Source organism: Podarcis filfolensis, assembly GCF_964270895.1.
Source record: "Podarcis filfolensis genome assembly, chromosome: 14".
Classification (NCBI taxonomy): Eukaryota; Metazoa; Chordata; class Lepidosauria; order Squamata; family Lacertidae; genus Podarcis; species Podarcis filfolensis.
In genome coordinates this window covers 36,804,901-36,818,051 of record NC_139616.1, presented here as the reverse complement: position 1 = coordinate 36,818,051, position 13,151 = coordinate 36,804,901, and the positions used below count along the sequence as shown (strand labels likewise).

At 46.1% G+C, this 13,151-nt stretch overlaps 1 protein-coding gene across 2 annotated transcripts in view; it reads right to left on the bottom strand.

Annotated features, from left to right (window-relative positions):
* Window positions 1-650: 650 nt before the first annotated feature.
* The window catches only part of ERCC4 (ERCC excision repair 4, endonuclease catalytic subunit), a 21,836-nt gene continuing 9,335 nt past the window's right edge, over window positions 651-13,151 (bottom strand). For both annotated transcript variants that reach the window (XM_083585040.1, XM_083585039.1), the window contains exons 5-11: window positions 9,856-10,036; window positions 8,608-8,739; window positions 7,063-7,173; window positions 5,476-6,046; window positions 4,917-5,009; window positions 2,857-2,969; window positions 651-1,894 (exon numbers count right to left, since the gene is read on the bottom strand). In XM_083585040.1, the coding sequence (XP_083441166.1) occupies window positions 1,161-1,894; window positions 2,857-2,969; window positions 4,917-5,009; window positions 5,476-6,046; window positions 7,063-7,173; window positions 8,608-8,739; window positions 9,856-10,036 (1,935 nt within the window). In that variant the 3' untranslated portion in view covers window positions 651-1,160. The remainder of the gene's footprint in view (window positions 1,895-2,856; window positions 2,970-4,916; window positions 5,010-5,475; window positions 6,047-7,062; window positions 7,174-8,607; window positions 8,740-9,855; window positions 10,037-13,151) is intronic.

Sequence of the window (13,151 nt, the reverse complement as noted above, 5' to 3'; positions counted from 1 at the left end):
CACAGACCTTTGACCAATTGCACCTGGAACAGCTCCTATTTGCTGATTGCTAGCAAAATCCTTCCAAAAGGAATGCTAGACCAGGCAGACCTCGGTTTGACCTGCAAGGTGCTAGCTAGGTTCTTAACCACGACAGCAGACTTTGGATTGTTTAAGCACCAATCAGTAATGCCATAATTGTTAAAGGATTCTGAGATTTCCTTTGTGAATACAAAAGCAGGAGCTGCGGCAAAACACTGCAGGGTGAGTGCTGCTTTTCAGGATTCCAGCCCCACCCACCTGTCAGGTAGCATTCACAGTCCCCCTACTGGGTTGTCTCCCCCCCCCATTTGACCCCCTACATGTTTTCATTACTTCTGCAAGCCTTAGGCACTTGCCAAGCCTGCTGATCCTATCCTCTTGTGCATGGGTGATGCAGTTTTGGCCACATAAACCACGGCACCTACAGCCTGAACACCAGAAACAGAGTGACTCATGAAACAGATGGAACAGGAATTCTTGTAAATAAGCAAACAAAGTCAGCCCCCTCCTGTTCTAATCAGTTCCTTGAAGAGAGAAGTAGTTTCTGGAAATGAAACCTAATACCAGTAAGCTTGGAATGTACCCCACACGTTTATGCCTGCAAAAGACGATCAACTCAGACACACACATTTTAATTCCAAAATATTCATTTATAAAGAGTGATACAGTGTGTCCCGTGGTCCCCCAACCCAGAATTTCACCATCATACAAAATTGATTGCTAGCAATTTTTTACCTCTTATTATTCAATAATGATAATTTTAAGACACTTCATTTAAAAGCTTCTAGGCTGATAAGAGCCCAATAAAACTTCCCAAGGCATTGTACCATTTGGAACTGATCATCCCTTTCAGAAAATGGATATGGCAAGGGGAGATCACAGGTGTGAAGTGTTTCACTTCACTGAAATGAAATCCCTGGGTGTGGAAACCTAGTGTGTCAAGGAGAAAGCTATCCTTCTCAATGTGCTAGCTTTCCATGGGCGGGCTGCTTTGGCTATAGGACAGCATCCCAACATGTTAACATCTTTACCTGTATTCTGAAGTGGTCTAGTTCCCAGAGGATCACAGCAGATAGCTTTTCTGACTGGGCAGTTCAGCTCTAAGACATGACAGCAATTAGCCAAGGCACTCCAATTTATCACCTCTTGTTTTTCCCTTGAGAAACGGCCTCTGTAAAGGGCAAATGAATGAATTCATAAAGCTGCTTGGCATTGCCAGCATTGCCCAGAAGTTCGGCCAACTTGTCCTGAGAAAGGGTTACGAGTTCTGCAACGCTCTTAACATGATTCATTATGGCCTGGCAGTTTTTGGCATTCACACCGGGCATTTTGAGCAAGAAGTCTTGGGGACCCGGGTTGTATCTGTCCGATTCGGGGAGGCTTTCTGAATCTGCTGTGACAGCCATGGCTGTAGCTGCATCAGGCTGGGGACGCTTCCTTTTCAATTCCTCAAACAATTCAGCCGTCACGTACGGAGAGGGGCACCACAGGAATCGAAGCCGGGAGAAATGGAGAGTGAGGAGGGTGAGTTTGGATATAATGTCGATGCTCGAGATTTCTTGATGGAGGGATCCCCGGGGAGTGAGGGAGAAGGATTTGCTGGGGTCAAACTCTATGAGAAGGACGGGGCGCTTGTAATAGCGAGACATGGAGACACACTGCGTATAAAGTCTCCCGCTGTTCAGGGAGCCAATGAGATCGCTGATGCTCTTGCGCTCCACACAGATGTCGGGGGTGAGGATGTAGTCACCGACTTCCAAGGTCACGGGCTCAATGTCAATGCCGCGACGGTGGATCAAAGACGGAAGCTCACTACGAAATTCACGCATGTCCACGACAATGCTTTGCGGCACGCCCCTCTCTTCCTGGCCACCTGAACAAAAAAAAAGGGATCAGGGAAGAGAGGACATACAGTGGTACCTCGGATTACATACGCTTCAGGTTACGTACGCTTCAGGTTACAGACTCCGCTAACCCAGAAATATTACCTCGGGTTAAGAACTTTGCATCAGGATGAGAACAGAAATCGCGCAGCGGCAGCAGGAGGCCCCATTAGCTAAAGTGGTGCTTCAGGTTAAGAACAGTTTCAGGTTAAGAATGAACCTCCAGAATGAATTAAGTACTTAACCCGTGGTACCACTGTACTGGTCTTTCTGCTGACAAGTGAGACCCACTGGATCCTAGCTTTCTAGCTGCAGTTTTGTCTCTAAACGGTTTAACAACCTCTAAGCGGTTTAACAAGGCAGTCTAAAATATTAATATACAATGTTGGCTTTCTATATGCTATAACAGCCCCCCTCCCTTGGTACCTTTTGATGAAAGGCGGCTAAGAAATACAATGTAATAATAATAGGAGTAGAGGCTCCCTCTTGCCAGCCCATCCTTTGTTATTTCCCCCCAAGAATGCCTCAGACACAGCATCATTCCAGGGCATGGGGTGTGGGGTCACCATCCTCTACCTCCCAAAAATGAAATAATATGTCTGGAGCATTATGAAGTAAAGAAAACAGCAGCTGGTCTGTTCAGAGGAAAGCTCTGCCATGGTTTGTGATAGCAGCAAAATGATGTTTTTTAGAAACTGAAGGAGGCTGCTACTGTTGGGGTAAGGCCCCCCCCAATAGTAAATCCTACTCCCCCACAAATAATCAAAATGGTCTCCTTTCACCATTCAGAGCTGTGAAATTCAGAGGCCATTTGAGTTTGACCCTAAATGATCTGGCAGCCCACTGTCTGACCACAATAAAAGATCATTACACTGAAGATGTCCATGCAAATTCAGCTCAAAAGACCTGAAAGGTGTGTTTTAAAATAGTCCCATAGATATCAAGAACTTACCTGCTTTGCGCGTATCAGTGGAAGCAGTCGCTGGGGTTGCATCTCTTACTAGATCCAAGTTTGTTTCATCTCTTCCTTCCCTTTCTTCAGGGATCACCATGCCGGCCTTCTCACTGAAAAACAAGAATTATGTACAGAAATGTTTGAGGTATTTTCTTCAGCATGGATGTGTTAGAATTCTAAAACCTCCCTGCTGCTGAGTTGGAGCAAAAGCTACCTCTCCCTCCAATCAGTTTAGGGAATTTCCACAAACAGGACATCCCTTGATGTTCAGAGGCATGGAGATAGTCTACAGGCATCCTGACTAGCAGCCACTAAGCTATCTAAGTTGGTGGCCATCCTATTCCATAGTTTAACTGTGCTTCCACCAACCACAGCAAGACATTGGAGCCCTGGTTCCGGATCGCCAGAAAACATAATAAACACTTGTTCCTGTTTCTGACGTTACACCAGGCGGTGCGGGAAGGAAGGGCAGGATATAATATAAATTAGTAACAGCAATAACAACAAGACTAAAGGAGCAATCCTATACAGTGCAGAGAAGACAGAGCAGCATATTCTCCACCAGATCTGCAGCCCTGTTAGTTCCTGCCAAACAGGAGGGAAGTGGCTGTGTGCGTGCGTGCAGCTTATTTTCCTTTCTGCTCTGCCAGTTCTCAGGCTGGCACAGCCCTCAACAGGAAACATGGCAGTTTTAAGTCCAGTGGCTCCATCACTGGCCTTGGTCCAGCTCCAGAATATTCTGTTTTGGGGTCTTATGCTACTGGCAGTAGCACATGCCCCAATGGCTGAACCCAGGGGAGCCTGGCAGAGGGAACCTCTGCTACATCCTATCCCCCAGCAGCAGCACCAACCAAGGGTTAGGATTGCTCTTTAATTAAATAACATAGAACAATATTCATAACATTTGAGGAGGTTGTCTCAGGGGTATGCTTTACCATTGTTTTTTTATTTCGTATTTATCTGATTTTAAGTTTCATTTAGCCAGAAAACTGGAACAGGGGAACAGATTTGCTTCTTGCAAATCAATCTGTTAAAATTCTGCCTGAAAGACTTTGCTTCGTATCTTTACAAGTAAAATGTTTATTTTTAAAATGAGAACTGAATATTCAGGGAAAGAATCTTTAATAGCTTTGAGGGGGCTCAGCTAGGGATGTGATGGCCTGGAGAGAGAGAAAACAGGAAAAAAGACTTTTTTTTCTCCTGAGGATAACTCTCTTCCCCGCTGCCCCCTAAAAACCATGACTGGGAAACTTGAGAGATAGCCAAATACGCTGCTGGTCCTTAATACTGTGACTGTATCAGACTGCTTTCTGTCCAATTTACTACATATTTTGTGACTTCTTTGTCAGTTTGCTCTGGTTGGTAGAGAGGTCTCTGGGGTCTCAGGCAAAGAAGAGTTTCTCCCCATTACTTTCTTCCTGATCCATTTAGCTGGAGATGCCACAAGCTGAACCAAGGACCTTCTGCCCGCAAAAGATGTGTTCTTCCACTGGATGCACAGTCCCTTCCCAAGGACAATGAAGTGGGCACTAGTCCACATGCACTCCTGCAGCAGCCAACCTGTTAATCTTCAAGGTGTCACAAGGCTCTGTTGTTTGCTCTGGATACAAGGGAACATTTCTTTTCCCCCTTTGCAAATTTGACATTTTTATTATATAAGTCTATAACGATCTTTCACGGTATTCAGCTGCTTACATAAGTTTGCTACCTTGGTAACACTTGGAGTGGGTGGGGGAAGATGAAACAAGCCAGAGCTCAGAGCTGCATAGCAACAATAGGATAACCAATGTGCAGTCTCTGCCTTTCGAGCAGCTAGAAATGCCAGCAGAAGGGGAAGATCTGGCAGAGAACCGGCTTCCACCAGAATTAGCTTTACAATTCTGCCAGCTTTAAAAGGGGGGAGATTTATTCTGCGGAAGCAAAATACATATTTTTTGACACTGCAGGGCTGGCATCTCTGGGCAGGTAGTAAGACTCCAGCACCTTGGCAGGGGGTGCCTGGCCCCTCCTTTAAAAGGCCAGCATTTACCAAGGGCAGCATGCAAGATGCACCTTACCGAATGAGTTTTTCGAACGCTTCCTTTTCTTTCCGTAGTGCAGTAAGATAGCGTTGCTCTTCTGTCGAACCTCCATAGATAAGGAAATAAACCCTGCAAGGCAAGACACAAAGACCTCTCCAAATCCAGAAGACAGTGGCCAAAAGTCTATCGATTCCAGAATCTTGTTCTCACAGTGGCTAACAAGATGCTGATGGGAAGCTTGGAAGTGGGATTTGAGAGCGACAGCTCTCTACCTCTATTCCCAGCTACTGCTATTCAGAGACATACGGCCAAAGACCATAGAGGCAGAACCCTAGCAGTCATGTCTAGTAGTGCGCAATTCTAAGCAATCCCTTTTGGGAGGTTCTCCCTCACAGGGACATAGGAAGCTGCCCTACATACTGTGTCAAGACGACTAGTCTACCTGGCTGAGTGTTGCCTACTCTGATTGGCAGCAGCTCTCCAGGTTTTCAGAGAGGTTTTCAAACAGCCGCAGGCTGTTCACGGGACATTCTGAATGCAGAGATGATGCTCTGCCCCTGAACTGTGACCTTTTCCTCACCAAGGCTCAACGTACCTCAGAGGCCTCCCAGGCCTGCTTGCCTTAAAAATTTCCAGCTGGCGAACAAACGTCAGCTCCGCGTCGTACAGCACGACGTATCTCGGGGCCACTTCGTGCAAGACGCGAGTGAGAGCATAAGGGTCCCCACAGCCGTTCAGCGGGTGGATCACAGTGAGTGGCTCCTTTAAGATCCCATAATAGGCATCCGAGGAGAGGTTCAGGTGAAGGTCTTCGGGCTTGGCTTCTCCAATGCTCTCTTGGCTGCTGCTTAATTCCTCACAGCCTTCTTCCTCTCCCAGGTTTTCCTGCTCCTCTTTGTTCAGCATTTGGGTCAAGGTCAGCTCTGGCTTCTTCGCCTTCTTCGGTTTGGAGGAATCCGTTCTGGCTTTCTTGGCCCGTGGTTCACTGGCACCGTTGCCCCGGCCCTTGGCTGCCCTTCTGTCCTTCAGGAAGGCTTCGCTGGCTTCCTTGTCCTTCCCAAAGGTTTTGTTATACAGCCTTGTTAAGAAAGCTTCTGCCCCAACCGTGATGTACTCCTTGAGCTGAGCACAAGTGCGGTCGTCGCTTGCACAGATAAGCACTCGCCCTGCAATTGAGAAACGGTTGCCATAATGGGATGGTGCGTAAAGCCGATCACCCATTCCTATCCCCCCCTTAAAATGCAAGGGGTGGGGAAGGAAAGGTTGGGACCCACAATAAAATGGTGCAGTGCGTCCTCACCACCTGTCCAGGACTCTGGCACCCTGTAGTGTTCTGTTTGGGGCTCAGAAGCAGGAGAAGCTTCAGGAGAGGGAGACAGAGAACTGATACCTTCCCCTTCTTTCCCAACCTATTGTAAAACCTCCCCCTGCTATGTTACACAACCCCCAAAACTCTGTTGTTATAAAAGTTTTTTGGCTAAACCTTAGGAAGAGCTTCCTGATGGTAGCGCTCTTTAACACTTCCTCAGAAGATGGCAAGTTCTCTTTCACTAGAGGTTTCTAAGCTGAGGCTGGAAGGCCACCTTCTCAGCGATGCTGTGGCAGCAGATTTCCTGCACTGGCAGAGAGCTGGACCAGGTGACCTTTGAGGACTCCTCAGTTCTAAGATTACAAATGCCTTTGCTCCAGGTCTCTTGGACCGCTTTAGGACCAATGCTGATTGAACCATTAGTGCCTACTAAGAGTTGGCATCTGTCTGTCTCGAGACAAAATCGAGTGCGCCTCTGGGGGTGAAGTCAAACCACTGCATTAGCAGCACCAGTGAACTCTGATATAAATTGATTGATATGGCTAGCTTAGGCCTATTCATGTTGGGGGTGGGGGTCTAGTCTAAGGAAATGTTAGTCAGTTACACACCGATGGATGTTAAGCAGTATCAACGTTGACGTTGTTGAACTAAATAATACACAAAACATCCTGCAGGTTCCAGAAGTCACTGAGGTAAAGGTTCTTGTTGGGAACAGTCTTAGGGAAGAAGAAAAACTGCTTTGCAAGTATGATAGTAACATGTACAGTATTATATTATTATTGCTGGTGAATAATAATAATAGCTCTAGCAAGAGCAGCAACAATAACTGCCTCTGCCCACCCCCATCCCGCTGCCCTGCCCCTCCCAGCTCACCTGGCCCACCCAGAGCTTCACTGTTGGCATTCTCCGTTTCAATCTCCTTCAGGACTTCTCCAAGAGCCTCCCACTTTGGGTTGCTTTCCAGGATCAACTCCCTTTTCTGGTCTGGAACACAAGGTCAGTGGATGAGTGGGGAATTAAGAATTTCTCATTACACCTTTCTTGGACGCTTTATGAATGCTGGGGAATCCACCTGGGACTCATACATAGATTGTGCCCCGTTGAACAAACAAACATCCAGGATGAAAGCACAAGCTGAGCATGAATTAACTGAATGGGACCTAGCTTGGTCTGGATCCTGCTCTGTATGATTTAGAGCTGCTTGTTGGCTTTCTGGCCTCTTACACTCAGGCTGCATATACACCTTACATTTAAAGCACATCCCCACCCCCTGCAAAGAATTCTGGGAACTGCAGTTTACCCCCCAGAGAGATAAAAATCCCAGCAGCTCTAACAAACTACAGTTCCCAGGATTCTCTGCAGGTGTTATATGCTTTGAATGTGTGTACATAGCCGCAGATTCATAAATTCTGAATCAGTACAGCAGCCTCTTGTGACGGCTGCAACTGCGACTGGTCGGTGAAGACCCACCAAGCTATTGTGTACTGAGTCAGACCATTGCTCCATCCAATATATCAGGCAGGGGCCTTTCACAGCCCTTTACCAGAGATCCTTTTAACTGGAGACACTGGGGGATCAAACCCGGGACCAAGTGCATTGAAAACACATGGCTTGGCACCAAACAATCCTTGGAAATGACCGTGCCTTGCAAAGGCTCCCCTGGCTTGCCACTCCATCACAAACCATGGTTTGCTAACTTAGACATCCTCTAAAGTTTAAACTCCTGTTTTGCTTCTTTAACTATGGGTTCATGTGATGTCCAAATTCAGCCTTAATAAAATCCTCTCTGTTATTGCCATGGATAAAGTAAATGCGTGTATGTGTGTATTTAGAGTTTGCTAATTGTCAACACAGGACGCGGGTGGCACTGTGCGTTAAACCACAGAGCCTAGGACTTGCCGATCAGAAGGTCGGCGGTTCGAATCCCCGTGACAGGGTGAGCTCCCATTGTTCGGTCCCTGCTCCTGCCAACCTAGCAGTGCAAAAGCACGTCAAAGTGCAAGTAGATAAATAGGTACTGCTCCGGCGGGAAGGTAAACGACGTTTCCGTGCGCTGCTCTGGTTCGCCAGAAGCGGCTTAGTCATGCTGGCCACATGATCCGGAAGCTGTACACCGGCTCCCTCGGCCAATAAAGTGAGATGAGCTCCGCAACCCCAGAGTCAGCCACGACTGGACCTAATGGTCAGGGGTCCCTTTACCTTTAATTGTCAACACGGAGTTCAACATCAGACTCCTATTCTCCCTTCTCTGATCACTGTGCCATTTACACTGAAACATGAAATAAGCTTACAGTATTATTACGACATTATCAAGGCAGGGACATGCCCTCTTGTACCCTGCAAATTACACTGATGTCATCATCATAATAAAAGCACCCATTACTATTTACGGTAATAAATTAAAAGGTTTTGCTGTACCTTTTCCTTCTCCTCCGATATCTGCTTTTTCGGCAGCTTTTCTTTTTTTATTTGCTTTGTCATCTGGGAGGCGATACACTCTGCCCCGAGCATTTAGAAACATTGACGTACTAGAATCGAGAAAAAGCCAACCTAGCAGATGGAGGGAGACAAATATATATCCGTGGCTGCAATTACAAAATGCCCACTAATTTCTTTAGCCCCCTTCTTTCCCTTTCACTTCAAATTAGTTTTGCAGGGATAAAAACAACAACTTTGAAGAAAGAAGCATGCTTTTATTTCCATCTCTCAACCTAGCTAGCCTACTTCACAAGGGTTTTTTTTGGGGGGGGGACAGGAAAACAGCCCAGCACACTGCCCTGATGCAAATGTGGTAACAAGTAATATAATATGGCCCTGAATACTTTAAAGTGGAGCAAAGAGCACAGTCTTGTTATACTGGGGTGAGTCTATGTAATTTTGCCCTGATGGCCCAGATTTAATCTACCTGGTGTGACCAAACATGGAACATACACAGCCCCGCTTCCTCTCTCAGTCCAGGAAGAAGCTTTCTCACTTGACACTGCTGATGATATGGCCAGCTCCAGGCACTATATTATTCTCATCATCATCATGCCTTTCATCCAAGTTGCTCAAGCTTCTCATTATTCCTCCCCTCACCATTTTATCCTCATAACAACCCTGTGAGGTAGGTTAGGCTGAGAGACATAGAGTCCCTTGGCAGGCTTCATGGCTGAGTGGAGATCTGAACTCTTTTCAAAATCAGCAGCCTAAAAAGGGTGTGTGTGTGTGTGTGTGTGTGTGTGTGTGTGTGTGTGTGTGTGAAACCTTCACTCTGCCTAATAGTAGGACTGGCCCCAGGATCATGTAAAACTGGCCCACACAGGGGGCACAAAGATCCCACACTTCTGACAAATGTCTCCAGCTGCTCAAAGCCCAGTCTCCATGTCCTGAGGTTCTTCCTCCTTCTGCAGCTAAGTCCGTCTTATGTAATTATCGACCAAAGAAGAAACAACAACTCAGGTTTTCTGTATGAACATTCTGCAGATCTTTTCCAAGGAACAGAAGTTCAGTGGGAGGCTGAATATATTCACTGTCAGTAAATCCTACAGCCTTATGGCTGGCTGAAAACATTTGGGAACGTTCATGCACATGTGTGTTGTTTTTTTTTAATTAAAACTTCACTCTTTCTTTTTTTTAATAACCCAACTGATTCCTTTGTATAAAGGGGGGGGGGACTGCTCATACCTGAATTCTGACCAAAGGCTTTTTCTGAGGCTCTTAAGGACTCCAAAAGGTTAAGGAAAGTGACGCAGTCATACTGAGTCAGGTACTGTAGCAAAGTACGGAGAATCTTCAAATCTTGGACCAAAGTTTTGGTTTTTGATCCCAGCTGGTGCCAAAGAGGATCCAGATAGTGACGAATTGTCTAGAAATATAAAATTAGAAAGAACTGCTGGCACAATACTGTCATGATCTGAACTTGAATTTCAGAGGCCTTCCTAAACTTTTAACAGGTTTAGAACCTGAATCCTGGATTGTGTCTTTTTAAAATAAAAAAAGACAAGTTTCTAGTCCTCATGAACACAACTGAACAATCTGGCAATAATTCCTGCCTTCTGACCCTCAGCACCTACTCTCTCACTCTCATACATGGAGCCCAGGGCAGGCACCGACCATTTTAGGTTTATCTGATATGTGTGCGACCGTGCATTGTGCCAAACCCAGAAAAGACCCAAAAATGTCACAAAAGGGAGTGGGGCAGGGTGTTTGCAGGCTTTTCCAAAGGTGTTTCAAATATACACAATTTCACTTAAACAGTGTGGTGCCTTGGAACGTAACCGCTGCATAAATTGGGAGTTGCCTGAACTCTATTGCCTCTACAGTGGTACCTCGAGTTACATACGCTTCAGGTTACATATGCTTCAGGTTACAGACTCCGCTAACCCAGAAATAGTACCTCGGGTTAAGAACTTTGCTTCAGGATGAGAACAGAAATTGTGCGGCGGCAGTGCGGCAGCAGCGGGAGACCCCCATTAGCTAAAGTGGTGCTTCAGGTTAAGAACAGTTTCAGGTTAAGAATGGACCTCTGGGATGAATTAAGTACGTAACCTGAGGTACCACTGTATATAGAATTCTATGTGTGTTAATAATAATAATAATTTTTAATATAACAGGTTACACAAAAATAGCAAAACAAACAAAACCCACCCCCAACAATGGAATAATTCTATGTGCATTATTATAAATACAGAGAGGTTCCCATCAACTTATTGTCTGCCAATACATGAGCATACGCAATAGTGCTTTCCACAGAAATAAGTGTGCATGCTGATTAAAGTGCTCTATCACCTTAGTGCAACAAATCCACTTTAAAATAAAACAACAGACTTTTGCAGTTAGGAAAGTCATGGGGAAATGCACTGAAAAGTGTGGGATGAACGCACAGTTAAGTGGAAAGATGTACTAACACCACACAAGCACATCAGGATGAATGCTCGTTGTATAACTGTTCTACAAACAAATCAGAATGGCTGCTCAGTGAAGACCGGACATGGTCTAACCTCTGTGTAAGCTTTTGTGCAAGCAAATCAGGATGAACGCTAAACAAACATGTCTTGAGAGGCTCACCAGCTTGCCCACTTAAAGTCACAGCTGGTTCCACTAGAAATCTCCCCCTCCACTTTCAGGGTCAGTAGATCAAGGCTGTTCAGCACAGATATATGGATTTTTACAAAGAACAATTCCAACCATGTTATGATCCTGGCACACAATGCCCAAACAAAAGAACGTTTATTTCATTGTTAACAAGCTTACAATGAGCCAGCCAGAGTCTTGGAGAGCTAATAAAACACTCTTTTATGTAAAAACACAGTTAAACTATTAACAGATGTCTAAATCCCTCCATTAAAAAAAAAGATAGCAGACTTTCCTCCCCTAAACAAAGTGCAGCTGTTGGGAAGGGAGGACAGTCAATTGGAGAGCTCTGGCCTGCCTGAGCCTGTGACATGCAAGAGACTTTGCCAAAGAAAGGATCGCATCGCTTCATTGCAAAAAAAACACAGCTCTGCAATCTGGAAAGAAGATCACCAAGTTAATGAAGACAAGGGAACCTGCCATTAATGAATCTGCAATTGCCAAGCAACGTGCAGTGCTTTTGTAAGCTGGCCCACAGGCAAGAGAAATATTTCACTATTCTGCTCTCCTTGTGAACTAGCCAAGCCCTTCATCTGAGCCGGGATCCTGCTCCGGAATGCACTTAAAATTGCCAGAGCTGAGCTCTGGGGAGAGATGTGAGCTCATAATCCAGACGAGACTACCCCAAGCATGTGCAGATGTCAGGGCTGGGCTGGGGGCAAGCAGACTGAGTCGAGCCAGGAGCCAGGAGAAAGGCCAGTGGTTGGAACCTATGCGTAAGATAGGACCAGAAGGACAAATGAGGAAACAGGAGTGAAGAACAAGCCAGGCATCAAGGATAAGACAGGGTACACACATGTCTTGTTTGAGCCAGGGGCAGTTGGACAAGGAAGCCCTTCCTGCCTAGCTGGGAGGAGTCAGTCCAGAAGGTTCTTCACCAAGAAGGCAGCCACCTGAAATTCAGTGGCTCATGGCAGAAAGCAGCCAGGCATTAATTCCAGCAGTTCCCTCAAGTTAGGTAAACCATAGCTGTTTGACTCCTTCACTGGAGTTATGAGTGGATGTTCATCTGTTGGGGGCGCTGTGATTGCAGTTTCCTGCACCGCAGACCCTGCCCTGAGCAAAAGGTTTGACAAGCCAACTTCCACAGTCCGTTCCAACTCTATGATTCTGCAGCCAGCTGAGCAAACAGACACCTGGGATACAGGTAAATGGAATCCATGCTGGACATTGCAGGAGTCCAATGAGACATAATCCTCCATCTTTTTACGAAGAAGCTGAATACTGCTGCCCTGACTGAGTGGTGGAGATGTATGCCCATGATCACTGAGCAGATTCAGAAAAGTGAGCCAAGTGGGAAGTGCAATGGAATCGGGATGCTGTCTAGCTATGCTCCGCTGCTTTCAATGGAATACGTTACAGCTGTGTATACATATTACGTGGGGTGGGAGGGAATTGTAAACTGTGATGTCCAAAGGAAAGGAAATGCAGAAAAGCACGGAGTGTGATGGTTAACAAATGTTAACAGCAGCATAAACCAGGAAAGGGGAAACCTGCGGCCCTCCAGATGTCTTTGGACGACAACTCCCATCAGCAGGCAGATAAAGGAGATTCAGGACAGATAACAGAATGCATTTCTTCATGCAACAGAGTTAAACTATGGAACTGGCACCCACAGGAGGCTGTGAAGGCCAACAACTTGAATGGCTTTAAAAGAGGATTAGACATATTCATGGAAGAGAGGGCTACTGATGGCTTCTAGCCAGGATGGCTAGGATAGAACCATTGGAGGCAGCAATGCTTCACCAGTTGCTGAAACCACAGGAAGGGAGAGTGCTGTTGTGCTAAAATCCTGCTTGAGGGTTTTCTCACAGGCATCTGGTTGGCCACTGTGAGAACAGGATGCT